Source organism: Neomonachus schauinslandi, chromosome 5, assembly GCF_002201575.2.
Source record: "Neomonachus schauinslandi chromosome 5, ASM220157v2, whole genome shotgun sequence".
Classification (NCBI taxonomy): Eukaryota; Metazoa; Chordata; class Mammalia; order Carnivora; family Phocidae; genus Neomonachus; species Neomonachus schauinslandi.
The window spans coordinates 117,670,272-117,697,592 of record NC_058407.1 but is presented as its reverse complement, the minus strand read 5'-3'; the positions used below and the strand labels follow the sequence as shown (position 1 = coordinate 117,697,592).

Here is a 27,321-nt window from a genome sequence, read left to right as displayed (position 1 = left end):
ATTCCCATCAGCAGCATATGAGAGTTTCAGTTGCTCTACATCCTCTTCAGCACTTGGTATGGTCACTCTTTTTAGTTTTTGCCATTCTGATAGGTGCGGAGTGGTATCTGTCTGCTTTTAATTTTCATTTTGTTAATGAGTAGTAAATTTGAGATCTTTTTCATGTGGTTATTTGCAGTTCTTATATTTTCTTTGGTGATGTCTGTGTTCAAAAATCTTTTTCCCATTAAAAAAATTGAGTTATTTTTCTTATTGTTAATTTTTATAGAACAGCTTTATTTACATATCATACAATTGATCGATTTAAAGTATACAATTTAGTGTTTTTAAAAATATTCAAAGACTTGTGCAACCATCATCACAGTCAATTTTAGAACATTTTCATCAAGCTAAAAAGACGTACTGTCACCATTATTAGTATTCACTTCCTACTTCCCTCGAACACTTCTACCCTGGCAACTATTAACCTATGTCCATTTGTCCTATCCTGGACATTCCATATAACTAGAATCATACAATATGTGGTCTTTTGTGACTGGGTTCTTTAACTTAGTGTACTATTTTCCAGATTTGTCCATGTTGCAACATGTCTAAGTAATTCATTTGTTTTAATTGCCAAATGATATTCCAGTGTATCGATACACCATGTTTTCCTTAACCATTCAACAGTTGATGGATATTTGGGTTGTTTTCATTTGGCCATTTTGAATAATACTGGTATGAACAAATGGTACTGCTATGAACATTTGTTTACATTTTTTTGTGTGTGTGTGGAAATATGTTTTAGTTCTTTGGATTATTCTTAGGAGTGTAATTCCTGGGTCATGTGTTAACTCTCTTATTCTTTTGAGAAATTGCCAGTCTGTTTTCCAAAGTGGAGGTACCGTTTTATGTTTCAGCTTGTAGTGCATTAGGTGTCCTATTTTTCTATATCCCATCTATATCAATACTTGATAATGTTTGTCTTTTTGGTTTTAGCCATCCTAGTGAATATGAAGTGATATTTCATTTTATTTTTGAGTTTCATTTCTGTAATGACTAGTGATGTTGAGCATCTTTTCATGTGCTTATTGGCCATTTGTTTATCTTCACTCCAGCAATTTGTGTCTTTTAATTGGGGTGGTTAGTTAATTTACATTTAGTGTGATTAATGATATGGTTAGATTTATTTATTTATTTATTTTTAAAAGATTTTATTTATTTATTTGACAGACACAGAGACAGCGAGAGCAGGAACACAAGCAGGGGGAGTGGGAGAGGGAGAAGCAGGCTTCCTGCTGAGCAGGGAGCCCGATGTGGGACGCGATCCCAGGACTCTGGGATCATGACCTGAGCTGAAGGCAGCCACTTAACGACTGAGCCACCCAGGCGCCCCATGATATGGTTAGATTTAAATCTGTCATCTTGATACTTGTTCTTTATTTTTATTTTTATTTTTTTTAGAAGATTTTATTTTTTTAAGTAATCTCTACACCCGATGTGGGGCTCGAACGCACAACCCCAAGATCAAGAGTCACATGCTGTACTGACTGAGCCAGCCAGGTGCCCTGATACTTGTTTTGTATTTGCTCCATTTGTTTTTTGTTCTCTTTTTTTCTTTTTCTGCCTTCTTTTGAGATGTTTATGATTCCATCTTGTCTATTTTCTTGTGTTATTAGCCATAAATTTTGTTGTGTTGTGTTAGTCATTGTCTTAGGGCTTAAAGTTTACATCTTTTTCTCAGTATTACCATCAAATGATATTATTATACTACTTCTCATATAGTACAGGGTCCTCACAATAATATAATTCCATTTCTCTTTTTTTGGCCTATATGCAGTTATTGTCATGCATTTATCTTTGTTATAAATCGTACAATGAATTCTTATTATTTTTGTTTATACAGTAGTTTACTGTGGATCTTACATCTTCTGTGTCTGTACTTAACTCTCTGAACCTATGGAATGGAGAACCAGGGTTCTACATTGGAAACTCAATGAGTGCTGTCTTTAAGACTTCTGCTGAACCTAGGGTGGGCATGGGTTAAGGGAAAATAGAAATGTCCAAAGCTTTCCTACCATTTTTAAGTTGCCTTTTTCTTAATTTAGTGTTTGGTTGCTGTAAACCTTTTACTCTCTTTTCCAGAGTCATAACAAAATTGGTTCTGACAGTTCCTGCTTGATTTTTTGATATTTCCTTGGTGGAATGTGCTTTTGGAGCTGCCTACTCCAGTATTTTTGCTGATATAAATCTGGATATTTTTGCATTCCTTTACATTTTTTTCACATTTGTTCTGAAATACAGTTAGGTTCCTTGGAAATAGATAGATCCTTTCAGGTTCTGCTCTTATGATTTATTAGATGGGTCTAGAGCAGTGCTCTAAGGGTAATTATTCCCCACTACTGAGGCAAGATCTTTCTGAGTATTCAAATAACCAATGCCCTGTGAGTTGAGTTTTTCCAGTCTGGCTAGAGGGACCCGGCAATGTTCCTGGCTCTTTTTGTCTGCCAGATACTCTTTCCTTTAATTCTTTTGGATGGTTCTTTTTCCAGCCTCAGGTAATTTCTTCACTCATATGTTCTCTCCTTTAATATTCAAGCGGTGTTCTCTGTATATCTCTCTCTGTGAGTGTTTGTTCTCTATGTGAAGAACTTTCATTTCTGGTACTTTGTCCTGGCAGTTTTAGCCACCTTGGTCTCACCTGATCTTCTGAACTTTGGGAGTGTCCTGGGCTTTGCCTCAGTTCCTCTCCCTGTGCCTTGGCCTAAAAGAACTCTAATGTGCTAACATTTTGGATATTTTCTTTTGACCTGTTTTGTTGCTCTCTAATTCTGTTTTCATCTATGGCTAAACTGTTGTTAATCCCACGCATTGATTTTTTTTTTTTTTTTTTTTAAAGAAGGAGAGAGAGAGAGAGAGAGTGCGCGCGCACGCGCGAGCACTCATGTGCAAGTGGGGAAGGAGGGTGGGAGGAAGAGAGAGTCTTTAAGGAGGTTCCATGCTCAGCACAGAGAGTCCTACGCAGGGCTTGATCTCACGACCCTGAGATCATGACCTGAGCTGAAATCAAGAGTCAGACACCTAACCAATTGAACCACCCAGGTGCCCCCTGCCCATAGATTTTTAACAAATTTTTGTTTTTACTTCCGGGATTTTTGATTTATTATTATAGTTTTCAGTTCTTTGAAGAAATTTTCAATTTTGTGTTGTATGTATTTGAACATAATAAGGATACTTAACTTTAATGTCTATGACTGAAACTCCAAAATAAAGATTTTTGATTTTCTTGTTTCTGCTGGTTTTCATTTATGTTGTCTTATTTCTCATGTGTTTGGCACTTTTTATTCTGCTGAAAATGATAATGAACCAATAGTAGAAGTTATTTGTAGTCAAGATTACATTGTTTTCCTTCAGAGAGGATGTGTATTTGCTTCCTCTGGTGCCTGTGGGCACTTGTAATTTAGTATTACATGAGTCCAGTTTGAGAGTTTGAGATGATCAAAGCCTTGCTGCATTCTCTTTGAGGGCCCATGTACTTTTAGTTTATTGTTCTGGCTTGCAGTCCTTCAGGGTCTCACGTGAAAGGGGGGGTTGGGGGCTGACTAGTTCCCCTCCTCCCTCAGTTGTCGAATGGACCTAAATCCCTGTTCTTTTGGCTGAGTTTGTCAAGACCACCTTTCACCTTTTTTACTTGCTTTCTCTGAAATAGGCAAATGTCCCATGGGTGGCAAAAGTGGCCAAAAGCTGTACTCACCTCCCTGGACTTTCATCTTTTCCAATTTTGGCTCAGAATTCCTCATTATCACAGCTTTTTGATACCTTCGGTCACAGTTTAAAAATTAAAAGAAGCATTAATATTTAATACCAATTGTTAAAATATTTTAAGTAAAATATTGAAATAGTAAAATAATGTTAATACTAGTATTTAAAGTATCAACATTAACAAAATTTAAAATTTTATTATTGACATTTAAGATTAAAATATTAAAATTTTTATTTTTATTTTACTTTTTTTGTTTTGAGAGGGGGGAATAGCGGCAGAGGGAGAGGGAGAGAGCGAATCCCAAGCAGGATACACGTCCAGCATGGAGCCTGATGCGGGGCTCAGTCCCATGACCCTGAGATCATGACCTGAGCCCAAATCAAGAGTCAGATGCTCAACTGATTGAGCCATCCATGTGCCCCTTATTTTATCTTATTTTTAAAGTGGTTTTCAGGGGCGGGGCGCCTGGGTGGCTCAGTCATTCAGCGTCTGCCTTCGGCTCAGGTCATGATCCCAGGGTCCTGGGATCGAGCCCCGCATCGGGCTCCCTTCTCGGTGGGAAGCCTGCTTCTCCCTCTCCCACTCCCCCTGCTGTGTTCTTTCTCTGTCAAATAAATAAAATCTTTTAAAAATAATAAAAAAAATAAAGTGGTTTTCAGAAATAATACTGATTTGAATTATTTAGTGTACTCCTATAAGAAGTGTCAGTGCTAGCATTTGAATTTTAAAAGGGTTTTATTTCTGTTACCACGCTGGAGAAATGATTAAGTGCTTTATCAGTAGTGGTTTGACTGTTAAGTCAGTAATGAGAATTTGTTCATGTTTTGTTGTCCATTTACTTAACATAGGCTTTTAAAGGATCTCTTGAGGAAGTTAATGATTTTATTTATCTTTGAAAAAGTTTTATTGAAAACTGGAAAATGACATTACTTTTATTTATTTTTAGGTTGGGCTCATGTGGTTTGTGCCCTGTATATTCCAGAGGTACAATTTGCCAATGTTTCTACAATGGAACCAATTGTTTTACAATCTGTTCCACATGATCGTTACAATAAGGTACAGTGGATATTATCTTATTGATGTTTGAATATAATTTTTTTGTTCTAAAGCTGGGAAGTGTAAAGGATTTTTTTTGTATTTTGTTTTATTATAGGCCTTCATTAAAAATTTTAAATCATACGCCTCCATCAGATTCCAGAGAGATTTGAAAAAAGTATAATTACTAAATGGTAAACTACAATTATTAAAATATGTTATAAAGTCATAGGAGTAGAAAACAAACAAAACTATATTACCTTTTATGCTAACCTAGATCTTTAGTATTTTAACATTTAAATGACATTTAAGTCCTCAGATTTGTCCTTTAAGAATTATTGGCTTTTATGTTCTTTCAAACATAAAGGTTCTGTTAAAATTGACTTAACCATTATTTGGTATAACATTTATTATGATATCAAACATCCTTTCTTAAAAATAATCCTGTTACAGAGTATTACTTTCTCCTTTTCCTTTCCCAAATTATTTTCTACCCCCAAGATAGGATTTTTGTTGTTGGCTTTTTCTTAAAAACTTAATGTTTTCTTTGCTTTTTTTCACCCTGTATCTTTTTATTGATTAGTACATAGATATTATTGCTTCATTCTCTTTTGCATGTTAGATGACTTTTCTTTTATCCAATGTGTCTTTAAATACAGTGTTACCATTTAATTGAAGGTACCTGTTGATTTATTTCATCTGAGGGGAAAAGGTATCACCAGTTCTCAGGTTTCAAATATTTTTGTGTTAAATGTTTTATAATGTAGATTATTAATATTTACTTTTGAAATTTAAAAATATAGGAAACACATAGAAAAATGCAAGACAGAAATCATCCTAAGTCTTCTCTTTCTGAGCCTCTTAGATTTTTTGTGTGTGCATTTTTATATATATTTGTAAAAAAAGGATTATATTGCTTATACTATTGTCTGTTTTTGAAACTTAACAACCCTGAACATCTTTTTGTATCCGTTATATTTTTGCCATTATTTTTAGTGGATACTTAGCATGTAATACAGTGTGTTACTAGTTTTGATAAACTAATTTAATTAAGGAATCCCTTACTTTGAAGGGCCTTGTTTGGCTTTGGTTTATATATACCAACAGAATTTCTGTGTAAAAGGCTGTGAATGTTTTGGAACCTTCAGTAAATATATTGTATGAAATTGTCCACTGGAATACAGTTTCTTTTTTTTTTAGATTTTATTTATTTATTTGGCAGAGACAGAGAGACAGCGAGAGAGGGAACACAAGCAGGGGGAGTGGGAGAGGGAGAAGCAGGCTCCCCGCAGAGCAGGGAGCTCGATGTGGGGCTCAATCCCAGGACCCTGGGATCATGACCTGAGCCGAGGGCAGTCACATACCTACTGAGCCACCCAGGCGCCCCTGGAATACAGTTTCTAATTGCTCATAACCTTATATCCTGTTAAGTGTACTGTGTATTACCATTAAAACAATCTTCGTTGTTCTTTATTTATTTAATTAAAGAAGGATTTTATTTATTTGAGAGAGAGAGAGAGCGAGCATTAGAGATTTTTTCTTGTCTTGTATACTTGCTGTGTATGCTTTGGCCATAATTTAACATTTGCTTTTTAACTTTCATTATGCCTTCATGGTTTTTCTTGTTGTTGGTATTTTAGCAGGTTATTTTTTTCTAGTTGAGAAGTTTAACATTTTTATATAATTTACACAGCTGTTTTCTATTGTTTCTGCTTTTGATGCCACACAAAGAAAATTTTTCTCTACGCTAATAAATTTTTTTTAGTACTTTTAGTTCATGTTTTTAAGTCCCTTTATTGTTCATAAAGTTCATATTTTTTTTTTAAGATTTTATTTATTTATTTGAGAGAGAGACTGAGATAGAGAGAGCATGAGAGGGGGGAGGGTCAGAGGGAGAAGCAGACCCCCTGCTGAGCAGGGAGCCCGATGCGGGACTCAATCCCGGGACTCCAGGATCATGACCTGAGCCGAAGGCAGTCGCTTAACCAACTGAGCCACCCAGGCGCCCATCAAGTTCATATTTTTAAGACCTTGTTTTTCCTTTCAATTTTGAAGTAATTTCAAATTTCCATAAAGGTTGCATTAATAGTACAAGGAGCTCTTCCTCTTATAAACCATTTCAGAGTTATTTATCAATATATATTGATATCCCAGAATGCTTTATTTATTTATTTAAAAAATTGTATTTATTTATTTGAGAGAGCGCGAACATGAGCCGGGAGGGGGGAGGGGCAAAGGGAGAGGAAGAAATAAACTCTCCACTGAGCAGGGAGCCCGACGTGGGGCTTGATCCCAGGACCCTGAGATCATGACCTGAGCAGAAGGCAGACGCTTAACCATCTGAGCCCCTCCAGGTGCCCCCCAGAATGCTTTAGTATGCATTTCCTATAAGAAAAGACTTTCTCGGGGTGCCTGGGTGGCTCAGTTGTTAAGCGACTGCCTTCGGCTCAGGTCATGATCCCAGGGTCCTGGGATCGAGCCCTGCATTGGGCTCCCTGCTTGGTGGGAGGCCTGCTTCTCCCTCTCCCACTCCCCCTGCTTGTGTTCCTGCTCTCACTCTCTCTCTCTGTCAAAAAAGAAAAATCTTAAAAAAAAAAAAAAAAAAAAAAGACTTTCTCCTTCATCACCAGAGACAGCCATCGAAAAGAGGAAATTAACTTTTATCCATTATTACTGTCTAATCCACAGACCTCATCATTTCCCTAATTTTCATTCCTGTTCCCCCCCCATTTTCCCAGTAATGCCTTTTTTTTTTTTTTTTTAAAGATTTATTTGAGAGAGAGAGAATGAGAGAGAGAGAACATATGAGAGGGGATAGGGTCAGAGGACGAAGCAGACTCCCTGCCGAGCAGGGAGCCCGATGCGGGACTCGATCCAGGGACTCCAGGATCATGACCTGAGCTGAAGGCAGTCGCTTAACCAACTGAGCCACCCAGGCGCCCCCAGTAATGCCTTTTATAGCAAAAAAGATCACAGATTGTACTTTGTCTTGTAAGTCTCCTTTAATCTTAAATAGTAACTCAGTCTTTCCTTAACTTTCATAACTTTGATGCTTCTGAAGATTACAGGCCAGTTATTTTGTAGGATGGTCTGCTGTTTGAATTTTTCTGATGTTTCCTCACGATTAAATTAAATCTTGTATTTTGGCAGGAATATCACAGAAATGGTACTTTGTTCTCATTGGATCTTATCAGGTGGTACATGATTTCAGTTTTTCCCATTACTTGGCGATTTACCTTGATCACTTGGTTAAGGTGGTGTCTGTAAGGTTTCTTCACTGGGAAGTTAATGTTTTTTCCCTTTATAATAAAGCATTTTGTGAGGAAGTAGTTTGTATGTAAATATCTTGTTCCTTGTGCCTTTTACCCATTAATTTTAGTATCCATTGTTGTTTCTTGGCTTAGTTTATTACTGTGATTGATAGCAAGTGGTGGTTTTCTGTTCCCATCACTTGTTTCACATTCATAGGATGGCATTCCACTTGAAGGAATAACTCTCTGTGTCCCATTTATATTCGTATAGACTAATATGGACTTATGTGTTACTATTTTATTTTGATGGGTCATTCCCCCATTACTGTCATTTATTTTGATGATCATTTTCTCTCAGGTTTGGCCAGGGGGACCCCTTCAAGCTGGCTTCTGTGTGTTTTGATATGTTGTGAGCTCTTTACTTCTGACACAACAGTATGTTCTCAGGCTCATCTTGGATCATTCCTGACCTAGCCCTGGAATCATCACCCATTTCCCCGAGGAGTCTTGATTCCTTTTAGAAGCCAAAGTAGGACTAAGTGTGATTATTATTATTATTTTTAAAGATTCTATTTATTTATTTGAGAGAGAGAGCACAAGCAGAGGGAGTGGCAGGCAGAGGGAGAAGCAGGCTCCTTGCTGAGCAGGGAGCCCAATGTGGGACCTCATCCCAGGACCCTGGGATCATGACCTGAGCCGAAGGCAGACGTTCAGTCGTTAAACTGAGCCACCCAGGTGCCCCACTGTGATTATTGTTACTGGGATATTGCTACTCCCAGGCCCTCTCAGTGGGAATAGCTAGGAAATACATGTGTGTATATATAGATACAGAGTTATATACACATTCACATCAATATTTTTTCAGTGCTTATCTCTATATTTTGAAGTCTGTGAGGTCAAAATCATATACTGATTCAGTATATGAGTATATATTATACATATACACATACCTATATATATCTATATGTATTTTTATATATACCCTGCATTGGCTGCCCTTTTCATCATTTTTGGGATTTGATACTCAGCTGTAGCCACCACTTCTTCCCTCTTCTCTGAAATGGTTGGTCTCCTCACCTTGCTTACGCTTTGGCACTATCTCCACCCCGACCCTCAGCACCCTCGTGGAAGCCCACTCTGTGGGGGCTTTGACACCTGTGTTAGACTTCCCCACTTCCCCAGCATGGATGCTGCCATGCTTGGACCCATGTTATGGCTTTAAGACTAATGTACTCAAGGAGTAAGGGAAGGGAAGAAGGAAGAATGGATTATTTAGATATAAATCTTTTATCCATTTAGAGTTCATTTCATTCTACGGTGAGGTATGTGTCTAACTTTTCCTCTCCCACATAGTCAGCTTTTTCAACACTGTTGACTAATCTGTGTTTTACACAGTAATTTGAAGAGTACGTGACTCTTGATCTCAGGGTTGTGAGTTCAAGCCCCATGTTGGGTGTAGAGATTACTTTAAAAAAAAAGGAAAGGGCTCCTGGGTGGCTCAGTTGGTTGAGCGACTGCCTTCGGCTTGGGTCATGATCCCGGAGTCCTGGGATCGAGTCCCGCATCGGGCTCCCGGCTCGGCAGGGAGCCTGCTTCTCCCTCTGACCCTATCCCCTCTCGTGCTGTTTCTCTCTCTCTCTCTCTCAAATAAATAAATAAATAAAATTAAAAAAAAAAGGAAATAAAATATTGTTTAGATCATTATTAAATTCGTGGTGGTTCTTGACATTTTTTCTCTTCCATTGTAGCATCTGTTTATTCTTACCCTAGTACCTATTCTAAATGATTACGGCTTTATGTACATATTAGTACATGGTAGAATAAATATTGTTATATATTTCTTTTTCTAGATTAACATTAGGACTAACAAAATACAATTTTGATTATATTAGTGTTACAATGATATATTATTTTGAGGAAGAATTATCTTTTTTTAATATTGAGTCTTCACTTCTAGAAACATGTATCTCTCTCCATCAAGTTGATTTTGTAGTTTTCCTTATATGAGGGTGCTATACAGTTGACCCCTTGAACAGTGTGGGATTTAAGGGTTCCGACCCTTGCACAGTCAAAAATCCATGTATAACTTTTGACTCCTGAAAAACTTAACTACTGGTAGCCTACTGTTGACCAGAGCCTTACCAAAAACTAGTTGATAAACACATATTTTATATATTATGTGTACTATATACTGTATTCTTACAGTAAAGTAAGCTAGAGAAAACATTAAAATCATAAGAAAATATGTTTACAGTACTGTACTGTATCCCACATATAAGTAGGCCTGCACAGTTCAAACTCATGGTGCTCATGAGTCAGCTCTCTCCTCTGTTTCTTGGATTTTTATGGTTGTTGATTTGTATAGTTAACCTTCAAAGCTTAATAATATTCTGTTCATGATTATTCAGGGTGGCCAGGAGGCATGTAATTCTGAAATGATAGGAACAATTGGAAACTGGATTGTTGAGTTTTGGAAGACACCATTTTTTAATGGATGGTAGTAAAGAGTGTTGAAGAGCATGGTATTGGGCTGTTACTGTGGACCTATTATGTATCAAGCATTGTGTGCTAGATACTGGGAACTCAAAGCATAAAATGCAGGGTTTTTTTTCCATATGACACTCTCGATTAGAAAGATAGTTGGGCGCCTGAGTGGTTCAGTCAGTTAAATGTCTGCCTTTGGCTCAGGTCATGATCCCAGGGTCCTGGGATCAAGCCCCACGTCAAGCTCCCTGCTCAGCGAGGAGTCTGCACCTCCCTCTCCCTCTGCCTCCCCCCCTTCTCTCGCTCACCCTCTCTCAAATAAATAAATAAATAAAATCTTAAAAAAAAAGATAGTCAAGTAAATATATAACTATAATGTATAAAAATAATAATAATATGTGTTATAAATACAGGTTTCTGCAGCTATCAAAAGTAAAGCATTCCTGTGAAACCTTTCATAAGCTGAAATTGGAATAAAAATGAGGAAGCAGTTACCGTTAATTTATATGGAAAAAGTTTTGAGCATTTCCAGATTGAAAAAATAACCGTTCTTAGGCTTTTCTGATATCTTAGGACTCACCAAGCAACAAATGCACAAAATAAACTGAGACAAAGCACAGATGGTTACAGACATAGTTCAAAGCTCTGGAGGCTTGATGCCGAGATGCTCAGTGTAGTTCCTCAGGAAGGAGCTTGGCAGTGCCATTCATGCAGCTCTGGGTGCATGTTGCCTCTGTAATGGTTAAATGCGAAGCAAATGTTGAACACCACTTTCCCTTTTTGCCTTTTTTCATAAAAGTGAAAATCCTTTTCGGATTTTTTTCAGTTAGCAAAAACAGGTATTAATGTAAGTCTTGTAAAATCGAAGTGGCATAGCATGGACTTTTGAAGAATGGGGGATACCTGTAATAATAAAAAATCTGAATGGAGTATTATGGAACATAATGAAAGGAGGGATTACTTTTGCCTAAGGAATTGAATAAAACATACAAAGAGATTATAAGGACTTTGCAGAATAACTAGGAATTTGACCTGTGGAAAAAAGGATCAAATAATAATTCCAGGCAGAAAGTAACATAAACTAGTGTAGTAAGTACAAAGGGAAGGTGGTAGCCAGTTCATAGAATAATAAATAATCCTGTGTGGCTGAAACATAGTAGGATTTAGGGGGAAAAAAAAAAAAAAAGAAACAAGGAAATTTTATGAATGATAGGGAAGGAAATTTTCTAGAATATCTATGTAGTATATCTAAATTGTAGAGAACTCACTAGGTTGAACTATTATGTTGTGAAGTTTTCTACATGTCACTAAATATGTAATAGCCAGTTTTTGTACCATTTGTCACCAGATTCTTTTTTAAATTTTTTGACCTCTTAAATTGTATCAATCAGTTCTTCATTTCACTAATGTATACATTTTGTTGATAAACATAATGAGTGACATATGTTACCTTTAAGTTACCTTTTTTTTTTTTTTTTTTTTAAGATTTTGTTTATTTATTTTAGAACGTATAAGCCTGGGGCTGGGGGGGAGTGGGGGAGGGTGGGGGAGGAAGAGGGAAAGAATCTCAAGCAGACTCTGCACTGAGTGCGGAACCTGACCTGGGTCTTGATCTCAGGACCGTGAGACCATGCATGACCAGAGCCAAAACCAAGAGTTGGATACTTACCTGACTGAGCCACCCAGGTGCCCCTTTAAGTTACCTTTTAATAATTTTTACGAAATGTGAAGACTGGGACAACATAGAGATTTTTTTGAAGTTTTTGGTGGTAGAGACTTGTGTTCTTCAGAGTCAAGGAAGCATTTTATTTTATTTTATTTTAATTACTTTTATTTTTAAAGATTTTATTTTTAAGTAATCTCTACACCCAACATGCAGCTTGAACTTACAACCCCGAGATCAAGTCACATGCTCCACTGACTGAGCCAGCCAGGCTCCCCAGGAAGCATTTATTTTAGAAAGCTACAGTTTCCAGAGTAGTTGGTAGATGATATATGTATTCAGTATATATGCTTTTGAAGAGTCTTTATTTATTGATGGCCATGAAGAAATGAGTGTTTATAAGTATAAGAAGGATCATAATAGGCCAACAAAGAAACAAATAAAGAACACAATAAAAACGTGGTGTCATTTAAGTGTAAAAGCTTAAAGGTAGAGGAATACTTAGAAATTGCTAGCCCAACATCCCTTCAATTTTTTTTCAAAAGGAATGGTAGTGGAACAGCTATTAAGTGTGTTTTGTTTTGTTTTGTTTTTTAAAGATTTTATTCATTTATTTGAGTGAGAGACAGAGACAGAGATAGCGATAGAGAGCATGAGCCGGGAGGAGAGGGAGAAGGCGGCTCCCTGCTGAGCAGGGAACCCGACGCAGGGCTTGATCCCAGGACCCTGGGATCATGACCTGAGCCGAAGTCAGACGCTTAACCGACTGAGCCACCCAGGCGCCCTGAGCAGTGTCTATCATTATATTTAGCATCTGAGTGGAAAAGTTTGAAAGTACTAAATATTCTCTCTGATTTTGGGATTCCTCATTAGTGCCATTTAAAAAGCTAGGTTTCACATAGTGGAGCTATCCATTCATCTGGCCAACATTTATGTATGGCATGCTCTATTATATATCAGGCACTACTGGAAGCATGAGGAATACATAAAGCTCCTACATGATAGATATGCACAAATTATTGATTGTTAGTGTAGTATGTGCAAGGATTCTAGAATACAGAGAATGTTTACTTAATGTAGTGTAACAGGGCTGAAGAGAAGCAGGATATCTTAGAAAAGATATCAGCTTCTCTGAATTTTGAAGAATGAGAAGACTCCAGGTGCTGGCTGTGAGGAGAGGAAAGAAGAAGGAGCACGCCAGTGGCTATTAATTTTACAGACTGAAGGAGCAAAAGCTTTGAAAGAGGAAATAGGGAGGGTGAAAGGGAGAAAGAGTGGGGGTAGTGGTGAGGGAGAAGGGCAGTATTGCTAGGAGTTTGAATGTGATATGTAGAATGCTGAGAGGGGTTGTCAAGGACCAGATTTTCAGGGGCCTCATATATCATGTTAAGGAGTTTGAATTTTATTTCTATTGAAGGGTTTTTATATTTACTTGGGATGTGCTCCGGTCTACTTTTTTTCTTAAAGATTTATTTATTAGAAGGAGAGTGCAGGGGTGGGGAGGGAGGGGCAGAGGGAGAGAATCTTCAGGCAGACTCCCCGCTGAGAGCAGAGCTGGATCTCATAACCATGAGATTGTGACCTGAACCGAGATCAAGACTTGGTCTACCAACTCCTCAGGTCTACCATTCTAAAGGATAGTGAAAGGAGGATTGGTAGAGGGAAGATAGACAAGAGTAGTTACTTAGACACTGTTTAGGTTTTTGCAGTGTTCCAGAGGTAATAATGAGGGTCCGAAGTAGGAGAGTAGTATTAGGAATGAAGGAACACATATTTAGGTAATAAATGAGAGGTTCCATTGACTGGGCATGGTGATCAATTTAGTGTGACACACAAGATGAGGGAGGAAGAAAAATCAGAATGGCTTTTCAGCTTCAAGAAAATAAGTACTGGGCACATCATCATCACCTGAGATAAGAGTATATAGTCATCAAGTTAATTGACTCATTTCTTAGAACAAAGACACTAAGCTTTAAATTCTTGGCATATGTTGATGGCACTTACTACCTTGTTTTAGTTGTTGCCAGCGTATGGCAATATGATGATAAGACCCCAAGATAAAATTCACATTTCCGCTGAAGCATTGAATATTTGCTTTTGCACATATCTAATATATGTTTGTTTTTCCTGGCACTTTATCCTAGTTACTCAAATGAACGCTTAAATTAATCTGTTTTTCTTTTCTAGACAGTTGAGTCATTTGGAAAAGGAAAACAGTCTTGCAACTGTATCTGTAGAAAAAATCTTTTTGCCCTTTTTTGTACCTCAGCTGATTCTCACTTTCTCTGTTTGGCTTTTCTCTGTTGTATTTGCATCCCTCCTCTACCCGCCAGTACATACATGTATTCACATTGTTTTGTTTGGTATTGTTTCTCTTTTTCTCAGGGAATAGTAAATTATTTTTCTTTATATTTGTTCTCTGTATATGTTGTGTTTCTGTGTTCAGCTTTACTTCTAATTGCCTTCTCTCTCTCAACTCCAAGGCTCAGAGGCAATTTTATTAAATTGGGTTTACTGAGAACTGTGGAAGAATGGCAGTATAATTTCCTTCGTGTTATTTCTTTTCTCCTCCTACTTAAAAAGGCAGCAGTTCAGTCTAAACTGGAAATGCCAGTACACAATAGTTAACTTAAAATTGTTCATGGGAACAAGCTTAATAATCTCACTAACATACAAATTGCCAGTATCCGTTTTTTTCGTGTTTGTTTGATGTCTTGAGCATTCCTAGATAGATGTTTATATGGTATAATCTAAGTATAATTAATTAAGATATAAGTTTTATTACAATCTATACTTAAAGGGAGATTATTAGGCAATATTTTAAGACAGGGCAAGCCATACTTGACAAATTAGGTTTATCCATAGAAAAAAATATATAATGGGGTTAGAGTTAAGACCAAAGACTTTATCCTAGTCAGAAATCAAATTTACTGAAACTAGCTAAAGTACAAATAGGGTTGGCTGAAAGGCAACAATAGGCAGTTTCACAACATACATGGCGAGTTGGACCTGGAACGAGAAAGTCACAGACTGAATACCGTCTGTTCCATCTTTAATGTGGGTCCTACAAGTCTTTTTTCTCTCTATGGTCTCTTCTTGTTTTCACATAATTTGTAATTCTGCTTCTCATTTTATCTGAGTTCCCTATAAGTAACTTGACTCAGTGTCCAAGTTCTAAATTTTTTTTTTAATTGTTTCTTTTTTTTTAAGATTTCATTTATTTGACAGAGAGAGAGAGAGACAGCGAGAGAGGGAACATAAGCAGGGGGAGTGGGAGAGGGAGAAGCTGGTTTCCCGCTGAGCAGGGAGCCTGATATGGGGCTCGATCCCAGGACCCTGGGATCATGACCTGAGCCGAAGGCAGACGCTTAACCAACTGAGCCACCCAGGAGCCCCTAAGTTCTAAATTTTTAACAGCAAGTCTGGTCTAGGTTCCTGGGCTTAGAAGCCATTTTCACCTAGCAAAACATGGATACCTAGTTACCACAGCATCATTAGAAATTGAGCATAGATATTTTACAGTTTTACAAAAGAGGTAGGCGTTGTTTAGGTGCCCTTCCTTACCTTCCTGTCTCATAAATGTCCATTTAAACTATGTAAAAGCCTATAAACTGTTCCTGATGTACATATGCCAAATTGCATATGCTGATTCTTTAGATTTTATAAAATAGTATAGTGTTCTGCATAAACTTGAGAATTTCTGTCTTTTTTTTGCAATAAATTAAAATTATATTTAATAATTCACAAAGGAGTTTTTGGCCAACTTTTATTTATTTATTTTTTTAATTTTAATTTAATTTTTTAATTTAATTTTATTATGTTATATTAATCACCATACATTACATCATTAGTTTTTGATGTAATGTTCCATGATTCATTGTTTGCGTATAACACCCAGTGCTCCATTCAATATGTGCCCTCTTTAATACCCCCTCTGATTTCCCCCCCTTCATTTTTCCCTTCCTACTATCTTCTTCTTCTTCTTTTTTTTTTAACATATAATGTATTATTTGTTTCAGAAGTACAGGTCTGTGATTCAACAGTCTTACGCAATTCACAGCGCTCACCGTAGCACATACCCTCCCCGATGTCTATCACCCAGCCACCCCATTCCTCCCACCCCCACCAGTCTAGCAACCCTCAGTTTGTTTCCTGAGATTAAGAATTCCTCAAATCAGTGAGATCATATGATACATGTCTTTCTCTGACTGACTTATTTTGCTTAGCATAATACCCTCTAGTTCCATCCACGTCGTTGCAAATGGCAAGATTTTTTTTTTGATGGCTGCATAATATTCCATTGTATATATATACACCACATCTTCTTTATCCATTCATCTGTCGATGGACATCTTGGCTCTTTCCACAGTTTGGCTGTTGTGGACATTGCTGCTATAAACATCGGGGTGCACGTGCCCCTTTGGATCCCTACATTTGTATCTTTGGGGTAAATACCCAGTAGTGCAATTGCTGGGTCATATGGTAGCTCTATTTTCAACTTTTTGAGGAACCTCCTACTGTTTTACAGAGTGGTTGCACCAGCTTGCATTCCCACCAACAGTGTAGGAGGGTTCCCCTTTCTCTGCATCCCCGCCAACATCTGTCGTTTCCTGACTTGTTAATTTTAGCCATCTGACTGGTGTGAGGTGGTATCTCATTGAGGTTTTGATTTGGATTTCCCTGAGGCCGAGTGATGTTGAGCACTTTTTCATGTGTCTGTTGGCCATTTGGATGTCTTCTTTGGAAAAATGTCTGTTTATGTCTTCTGCCCATTTCTTGACTGGATTCTTTGTTCTTTGGGTGTTGAGTTTGATAAGTTCTTTATAGATTTTGGATACTAGCCCTTTATCTGATATGTCATTTGCAAATATCTTCTCCCATTCTGTCGGTTGTCTTTTGGTTTTGTTGACTCTTTCCTTTGCTGTGCAAAAGCTTTTTATCTTTTTTTTTTTTTTTTTAAGATTTAATTTATTTATTTGACCGAGAGAGACACAGCGAGAGAGGAAACACAAGCAGGGGAAGTGGGAGAGGGAGAAGCAGGCTCCCCGCAGAGCAGGGAGCCCGATGTGGGGCTCCTAGGATCCCGGGATCATGACCTGAGCCAAAGGCAGACACTTAACGACTGAGCTACCCAGGCGCCCCAAAAGCTTTTTATCTTGATGAAGTCCCAATAGTTCATTTTTGCCCTTGCTTCCCTTTCTTTTTAATACCATCATAATTTTTAGTTTTATTGAATGGTCAAATGTTTTCTTTTCACTGTCTGCTTTGGAAGTTATTGAGAGATTGTTTAAAGACCATTGCATATTTTTTCTGAATTTTGTTACATAAAATGTTATTGTTTCAGTCTGCTCTGTCTTTTCATTTTTAAATATTCTTGATCATTTGTAGGTTAAAAAATGTATGTTACAGGGGTGCCTGGGTAGCTCAGTGGTTAAGTGTTTGCCTTCGGCTCAGGTCATGATCCGAGGATCCTGGGATCGAGCCCCTCATTGGGCTCCCTGCTCAGTGGGAAGCCTGCTTCTCCCACACCCACTCCCCTTGCTTGTGTTCCCTCTCTCACTGTTTCTCTCTGTCAAATAAATAAATAAAATCTTTAAAAAAAAAATATATGTTACATTCTTCCATTGTAATTGTTTGGTACTTTCTTTTTGTAATTTGAACGGGTAGAGATGCTCTTATGCAGTGTATCTGGGTTGGTTTTGTTGTAACTTTGGATTTTACTTGTTAGAGTTATAAAATAATTTTTGTAATTCAGTTCACCCTGAGTCCTTGTTTTTCTTTTTAAACATTGTTATTTATATATTTGACAGAGAGAGAGAGAGCACAAGCAGGGGGAGTAGTAGAGGGAGAGGGAGAAGCAGGCTCCCCCCGACACAGGGCTCCATCCCAGGACTCTGGGATCATGACCTGAGCTGAAGGCAGATGCTTAACTGACTAAGCCACCCAGTCACCCCTGAGTCCTTGTTTTTCAACAGAGGAGTTTAAATTGATTTACCTGACTTGATACAACGCTTTTTTGAGAACTGTGTTCTTGTAAATACTGTTGAATAGTATTATTTGGCACCACAGTGCATAGTGGGGGAAACCTCTCTAGGTTTAAAAATACATGTGGTCCTATTGAAGTTGGCTAGGTTATACCTCATTACTGTGCAGAAAGAAGTTGGTTTCTTTTTAGAAGTGTATCATCTGGTTTTATGTAGACCTTATTTTTGTATACTCAACTTCTAGTCAGCTGATAATTTTATTCAGTATACACTGATACTTGTAGATTGCCATTTATCTAATTCAGTCTTTAATGAAAAAGTGGTACTGTTTATCAGCTATTTTTACCTGGGAAAAGGACTAGATGTCAGTGAAAGTTGCTGGGAGTGTTCACTGGCCAATTCCTCCTGGAGACACATCTGACCTCCTTAGCTAAAGTGTCTTCCTCTCAGGCTCAGTATGTCAGGTTGGCAGGCTGAATGACAGCCCATGTGGGATTCCTGTGAACAGCTGAAATGGCCTAAATTTTGCTCACATAGGACCATCCTTCATCTCTTAGGTCCCAGCTCTCTGTGTTAAACTCCCTTAGGTATACTTACTTACAGCAGAAACGAAAGACAAACCTCTTTTTACACTCTTGTTACAAGTCAGTTGAATATTGGTGAGGAAGTTTTAAGACCAAGGTATCGTAGGCTGTGTCCTGGCCGCTGACCTCAGGGCCTGTGAAGATTCTTCCTATCGTGTAGGGTGTTTGAGCCTAAGGAAGACTGGGCTTTTGTGAGATCCTGCTGGGACTCTTTTCATGTCCTTGTTGTTTATGTTTTCATGTTTGTAAAAATTAGATTACTGTCAGAAAAAATGAATTCATGTTTTGAAGTAAAGCAGGTTAGATAGTAAACCCAATCTTGACTTCTGAAGATAATTGTAAAATTCATTTCTGTAAAGCACTTTAAGGTTTTTGCTTCATTTTGTTTATTTTCTCTATACTAAGACTTGCTACATTTGTGATGAACAAGGAAGAGAAAGCAAAGCAGCCACTGGTGCTTGCATGACCTGTAATAAACATGGATGTCGACAGGCTTTCCATGTGACATGGTAAGTATCTTTCTGTCATTGTATAGAACTGAAATTCTTGTACTTTGTACAAAGGAATACCTTGTAAGTTAAAGGTTTAGCTATCCAAATATTTACAGTAAATTTTATTGGGATAGTTTCTATGTTTAGATTTTCTTATTTATAATAAAGATGATTCTAATAATTGAATTTATCAGAGTGAATTTTGAATAGGTGAACTCTGGTTCTCATGTTTTATTTAGTTGCACTTTGTTTAAAATATTGGTGTTGGTTACCTAACCTTTGGTTTGTTGTTAGGACTGGAAGAGCTGATGTAGGTAAACTTAGTGTAGTGCCTGAAGTATTAATAAGGATTTAATGAATGATTGTTTTTCTTTACTTTGTGTTTGAAGAGGGGAAAAAGCAATCACCATCATATTCACAGTACAATAGTGGCTACTTCCTAAAAAAGTTACTTAGATACTTTCCTTGGCATAAAATTTCAAGGGCAAAGATTATCCTAAAATAAAATATTCAGCATAATAGACAACAGTTCAAAATTAGAGTTTGGGAATAATCCATGTACTTGTTACTTTTAAGAAATAGTCTGTATCTAGCAGCCAGTATAGGCATATGCTTTATTTCCTGAGTTTTTAGTGTATGGATTTAAGAAGTCCATTTTAGATTACTTTTGGGGAATGGAAAAGATTTTTGGTTTTATAAATTCTGTTAATAACTTAATTTTTCAAAGATGAAAGTTCTTTTTTGGGTACAGATATATACTAATACTATTGTAATTTTGAAATGTTAAAAGTGGCAGTTGTGCTGATGACAGATTGACAAGATGATGATCGTAAACTTCAGCGCTTTTTTGAAAAAATGAATATCATAACTTTAGGTATTAAGTCTCTTTCTTCCATTGTTTTTGACTGGAAAACACAGAAGCATTTTCCTTGTAACAGAATGTAATCTGCATCTATGGGCACATCTCATCACAAGTCATTTCACCCTTTTAGAGGACTGGCCTTACTATTTGTACCTGTGATACAGATTGAAGAAGTAAAATGAAATGTTAATTATGGGGTGAGGGGTATCTTAAAGCAATTTAAGCAATTTAATGTCTATTTGGTGACATAAAACATTTATAAGTCTTCATCCTTATTAGAGATGGATGGACCAAAAGTTTATTATAAACTACAAATATAACTTTAGAAAATACCAATCAAAGGTTGAGGTGAAATGTACTTGGTCACAGTGAGAATAAAGCCTTTCATTTTCCCCTTTTCTCTTAGGAGATGTTAAGATTTAATTACAAATCTTACATGCTTGGAAGTGATTTTTTTTTTAAAGATTTTATTTATTTATTTGACAGAGAGAGACACAGTGAGAGAGGGAACACAAGCAGGGGGAGGGGGAGAGGGAGAAGCAGGCTCCCCGCAGAGCAGGGAGCCCGATGTGGGACTGGATCCCGGGACTCCAGGATCATGACCTGAGCCGAAGGCAGTCGCTTAACCGACTGAGCCACCCAGGCGCCCTGCTTGGAAGTGATTTTAATTTATATATACTGTAGTTTGAAGTTTAGTATGTGTGTATATGTATTGTATATATATTTTTTGGCTTTTATTTTCAGTGCTCAGTTTGCTGGACTACTTTGTGAAGAAGAAGGTAATGGTGCAGATAATGTCCAATACTGTGGCTACTGTAAATACCATTTTAGTAAGCTGGTAAGAATTTATCTTGAATTTAACATTAAAATGATAACAGATAGTTTTAACAACAGAGTTGACTCTTTTATAATAAAGGCATAATAGCTATTCCCTTTCTCTTGATTTTTGCATGGGATTGTTTGCTTCGAATGTTCTTTACTAGGAATTAAAAGATCGAGTAAATTTTAAAGATTTAATTTCTATTAATAGTAAATAGGATACATTAGTAGAAGAAGTACGTTAGTACTTTATAATCTAACACTATTTTCATTTAATTTCATTTTTTGAAATGATTATATATTTTGTGATTTTCTATCACTTGTTTCTCATCTTTTTGCTAATTACTCTTTATTTTCATTTTTATTTACTAGGAGATAGTAAAACTAAAAGCTGTTTCGTAACTTCTTAGTTGACTATCTTGAGAAAAATATATTTAAATACAACTTTGGGAATATTTTAGATTTTGCCAATCTTTACTGTTACAGTCACATGGATGTTTGAGTTGGTAAAATTTGATTAGCTGTTACATATATTGTGTCCGTGTTCCTTTGAAGGATCAATATTTAATGTCCTAAGTGTCTATTTTTTTAGTCTTTACTGATAACAGTTAGATGTATACACTGAAAGTGTAAGTCTTCTTTGTTTTTCTTTAGTGTCTTTTTTTTTTTCTTAATACCTTTCCCCTGTGAGTGCGACTATTTTTTTCTTCCTTTCTTTTAAAGAAACAGTATCATTAGGGGCCCCTTTCTCATGAAATCAGCTCATGACTATTCTGGTTCATGCATATTAAAATACTTAAGGTTATGTAAATATGTTGTTTGATATTGAAGACTTTTATTTTAAGGGCTGACAAAGAATATTGAAGTGCTTTAAGAGAAATTTTGAGATAGTAAAATTGAAAATTTTGCTTCCGAGATGTGAAAAGCGTATTGGAATCTTAATTTTCTAAAGAGAAGATGATGTAGAAAAAAATCTAGAAATAATGAAGATGGATTTTGAGTTTGTGTAAACAGGATTTTCTCATTGCTAATTATTGACATGTTGTTATCCCATTTGCTAGTTAGAGAGGAGAAGTCTTTAATAATTTAATAAGATTGTATAACCTCTACATTTGCATGTAATTTGAATACCTTTCATAGTCATTTTTATCTAATTTAAACTAGTTATGGTACCACTAAGTTTTAAACACCTCAAATAACTCTTGCTGTCATACTTTATTATGAAATTGTTTAAGTATTTTAAATAGAAATGTGCAGTACTTTTAGTAATGCTTTGAAAAATGCATGGGTCTAATGCTGACATTTCCTTTAATTTTTTTCTTAATGAACTGCAGAGACAAATTTTTAGAAAACCATGCCTTAATACTGAAAATACGAGATTAAAAGGCTTCTTGCTTTTCCTAGTGTGGCAAAAAGTAACTCTTCAAATATTTTCTTTTCTTCTAGTCTTGGCATCCTTCCTCAGTATGGCATTCTCTATTTTGGTTGAAACTCCTTTTCTTTTTTAAAGAAGACATTGAAAATTATAGTTGATTTCTTCAAGAGGTGGTTTTGTGACAGATAAGCTACTGCTTATTTGAAATTATAGTCTGTTTTCACACATTTTAATAAATGTACAAAAATATGGCATTAATGTTCAATTTAGGTTTAGATTTTCTTTTATAATGAATGTAATAGACAATATATATGAATGGTGTCTAAACTGGATTATATAGTTTGAAATAGTGGGAATTTTTTTTTACTTCAGTAGACATTTTTAAATACTACACACTTGAATTGGTTAAGCCTAACAAAAAGATTATTTAAAATTTTTTATATACATATACATCTATGTATATATATTTTCTTTTTTAGAAAAAGAGCAAACGGGGATCTAATAGGTCATATGATCAAAGTTTAAGTGATTCTTCCTCTCACTCTCAGGATAAACATCATGAGAAAGAGAAAAAAGTAAGTGGATTTGTTGTTGCTATATATGTAGCACATCTACTTAATAGATTTTTTTTTCCTTTTTTAGATAAAATTAAGTTCTTGATAGTTGGATGGAGACATTGAAATACTGAAAATTTTTGACTAATTGAGAGTATAAAGTCAAAGAATAGGTTTAAAATAATGCCATATTTGTGAATATGTTTGTATGGCAGAACCTACTTCAGCTGAAAATTTGAAATACAAATTGAAAGCATGAGAGAGATTTCTTGCATGTGTTGTTGCTGTGGTCATCTTGTGAAATCTTTAGGTGACTTCAGCAGTAATAGTTTGTGGCTATATATTATTAACTGATTATTTCACATGTAAGTAAAAATCTCATCAGCTTTTTCACTTTATAATGGAACAGTTTTGAAATTCTGTATATTCTTGACTGTCTTTCCCCCCAGTGGTGCTAATAATAAAGCCCTAAAAGCTTGCCTGATAACTAATCTGTCTTCTTCTGACTTACTGTTTTCTGCTATTTTAAAGGATATGAGTAATTTTTTAGTGAACTAATAATAAGTACTGTAGTATCATTCATAGGACATAATTGCCAACATAGGAAAAGGCTACTACTGTGAATTGTTTTTAACAAAGTGAGGATAAAAAAGACTTTTCAGGGTGCCTGGGTGGCTCAGTCGTTAGGCGTCTGCCTTCGGCTCAGGTCATGATCCCAGGGTCCTGGGATCGAGCCCCGCATCGGGCTCCCTGTTCCGCGGCGGGAAGTCTGCTTTTCCCTCCCCCACTCCCTCTGCTTGTGCTCTTGCTCTTGCTATTTCTGTCTCTGTCAAATAAATAAATAAAATCTTTAAAAAAAAAAAAAAAGACTTTTCAGTTAGAAAATAACATTACTCTTAAACAGTTAGTATAAAATAGTTTGGAACATTTTCGGGCGCCTGGGTGGCTCAGTTGGTTGAGCGACTGCCTTAGGCTCAGGTCATGATCCTGGAGTCCCGGGATCGAGTCCCACGTCGGGCTCCCTGCTCAGCGGGGAGTCTGCTTCTCCCTCTGACCCTCCTCCCTCTCATGCTCTCTGTCTCTCATTCTCTCTCTCGCAAATAAATAAAATCTTAAAAAAAAAAAAATTAAAAAAAAAAAAATAAATAAAATAGTTTGGAACATTTTCATGTTTGTAAATACTTAGGGTTTGGGAATAGATTTGGTTTGAATATCTGTGCCTTTTTTCATGGTAAACATTTTAAAAGCTTAAATTTTTAATTTTGAAATTAAATTTCCAGTTGTGAGTGAAATAATAATTGTAACTTTATATTCACCTTTAGAGCATTTGTTAGGTTTATATGTATGTTTTCTAAATCTTTAGGCAGCAAGTATACATATTCATCTTCTTTAATGGGGTGGTTTTGTGATAGTGACAATTATAGGGTTCTGCCTTGCTGTCTTTTGTTGTTTGGATTGCTGAAGGGAAAATGGCAGATTGGGTTTAATTAGCAGTTTTACTAAGAAACACTGTGAGATTTTATGTAACCCTTTGAATCCACGAATGAGGGATACAGGTAGGACTCATAAATTGTGAGGAGAAAAGTCTTCCTGATGAAATTCTTCTCTTCAGTCATTTCATGAGCATTATCTTGTTTAAAGAAGTGTTCATGGTATGATCATATTTATCTTAATATATGCCCTGTCATGATATTTTTAATGGACAATTATTAAATGTCATATAGTGTTTAATAAATATAGTGCTATTGATTATATTTATTGATCTTTTTTTTTTTGCTCTAGGAATGAGATTTTTCATTTTAGGAGTTTTTTGCAGTTGTTGAATACTAGATAAAAACATTGTGTTTAGTCAAACCTGGTTAGCTATAAATTTTAGCAGTTGGTATTTTCATTAGTATGTAAATACTATTTGCATTTTACTTTTGGCGTATATAAGTTTAGTATAATTTGATTTTGTTGTCAAACTTAAAATCCATTTGTACATTTTATTTTGTAACAGTTTTTCTTATCATTTATAAAGGCTGTGAGGTAAACATAGTATGAATTTATTATTGTTAGACTTGTTCGCTTGCCTTGGGAATATTTGGGAAGGGACTTTAATTATGTTATGATGTTAAGTAAGTGATAATATAGCTGAAAAGATCTGGTATGATACACTATCGTACTCCCCATCCCTCTTTACCTCTTTTAAGATTTTAACACCTAGTAGGTTTGTCTCAGATATGCTTACCATATTATAAAATGTTGCATTGAAGCATAACACAATCCATTCAGACTTGAGTATTTTAAAATACTATATATTGCGAGCTAAATTTTGGTGGTATTGTTCATAAGATACGTTGGAGTCACTCTCCCTTTGAATTTTTTTATCTCCTTCATACTGGCACATATTTTAAAATATTTTGAAATATCTTGTATTATAAGTAAGTGGTGATAAAGAATATTTCTACTAAATATTGTGCTATCCAAATCACTTATTTAAAAATGAAATAAACGATTTATAAGTTAACTTTTTATATAACTATGAGAAAATTAAAAAGTACATAGTTTTTGCTTCTCAGAGAATTTCTGTGTGACCCAAGGTATATTAATACTGCTTAGATATTAACTATGAAATCCCAACAAGGAGAGAGGAAGATTTAATAGTGAGATACGACTTTGAATAAAGGACAGTTTCCATAAAAATTGAAAAATTGGCATATATATATTTTTAAAGGAATCAAAGTACGTGTTTGAAATGAATTGAAGCTATGTAGAGGAGGGGTATAATTTCATTCATTAAACAGTTTGAATCATTAGGTATTGTTTAAGAAGAATATCTTCTAAGATGATGAATGGTCCTTGTAAAATAGAATTTTTTTTTTTTAAGGTTTTGTTTATTTATTTCACAGAGAGAGACACAGCAAGAGAGGGAACACAAGCGGGGAGGGTGGGAGAGGGAGAAGCAGGCTTCCTGCTGGGCAGGGAGCCCCATGTGGGGCTCGATCCCAGGATCCTGGGATCGTGACCTGAGCTGAAGGCAGACGCTTAACCGACTGAGCCACCCAGGCGCCCCTAGAATTTTCTTTTAAGCCTAGTATTTTTGTGTTACAGAAACACTGCCACAGAGTGAGATGTGGGCTAGGGTTAGGAAATGCAGAGATGTATCAGACATGGCAATATGTGGTTGTATTGGGATGTTCTGAACTTCAGAAAGGATTTTTTTCTGAAGCCTAATTTGTAGGTCTTTATTTAGAAATCAGTGGTTATTTATTACATTGAGATAATCTTGTACCAGTTCATTTGATCTTCAGACACACCCTCTCCCCACTCATTAATGTTAAACTAATCCATAATGTATTAAAAGTATAGTTCCATACTTCTAATACTTTACAACAGAGTCACCATTAGTGACAGTATTATGTGGAAATGCATGAATTTCCAAGTGGGTATTGCTAACGTAAATACTGTTAGCCTATGTTGGGTGGGTGTTTGTGGGAGGTAGGTTTTTCAGTTAGTGTTTTGTGAGCCTCAGGGATTGACTGGACTTCCTTTCCTTTAGGACTACTAATTGTTTTGAAGAGAACTGGGCTGGGCTGCCTGGGTGGCTCAGTATGTTAAGCATCTGCCTTTGGTTCAGGTCATGATCCCGGGGTCCTGGGATGGAGTCCTGCATTGGGCTCCTTGCTCAGCGGGAAGCCTGCTTCTCCCTCTCCCTCTGCTGCTCCCCTTGCTTGTGCTCTCTCTCTCCCTCTCTCTCTCTATCAAATAAATAAAATCTTCAAAAAAAAAAAAAAAAAAAAAAAGAACTGGGCTACTTCTGTGGCCCTCAGAGGAATAAAACTCTCATTTCAGGGTTGTCATTACTTCTTTAGGTATCTTTTTAAAACTTTTCAGCATTGAGAGTTACCTGTCATCCCCTTCCCTTTTTTGTGTACTTTCTCCTTTTGGAAATCTTCCACTTAAGTTAAAGCTTTAAGCTTCTCTGCATGTGCAGAGAGTTAAGAGAGGGCAGGGCTTTCAGTTTAGAATGCCTGGGATGTGAGTTTGGTAGGGCTGAAGAGTGACAGGAGACTACTTCATTAAGAAGGGGCCAGTTCCTGGGGAATTTTATAAGTGATGCCAGTTTGATTCTTCATTCTGAGGTGTTGGGCAGCCAGCCAGAAAGATTTAAAATTTTTTTTAACTTTTGATTTTGCAATAATTTTAGACTTTGAGAGAAGTAGAGAAATATTACACATTATTTCTCTGTATCACTCACCCAGATTTTCAAAATATTGACATTTTAAGCTTGTCCTCTCTCCACTCCCCTTTGCTTTCCTGCTTTCTCACTCTCTCTATAATCTTTTTCTGAATTATTACAGAATAAATTAGAAATACAATATCCCTTTAGCCTGAGTGTACTACTTTAATGTGTAGTTTTAATAAAAAATGGAATTTCCTACTTGATTACAGTACACTGACCAAAATTAGTAAATTAATATTTTTCATAGAGCTG

At 36.2% G+C, this 27,321-nt stretch overlaps 1 protein-coding gene across 1 annotated transcript in view; it reads left to right on the top strand.

Moving 5' to 3' along the window:
• Positions 1-27,321, top strand: part of MLLT10 (MLLT10 histone lysine methyltransferase DOT1L cofactor) — a 223,585-nt gene that overhangs the window by 73,604 nt on the left and 122,660 nt on the right. Inside the window, exons 5-8 of the mRNA XM_044915534.1 lie at positions 4,689-4,798; positions 19,149-19,252; positions 20,841-20,934; positions 22,770-22,865. Of these exons, the coding sequence (XP_044771469.1) occupies positions 4,689-4,798; positions 19,149-19,252; positions 20,841-20,934; positions 22,770-22,865 (404 nt within the window). The remainder of the gene's footprint in view (positions 1-4,688; positions 4,799-19,148; positions 19,253-20,840; positions 20,935-22,769; positions 22,866-27,321) is intronic.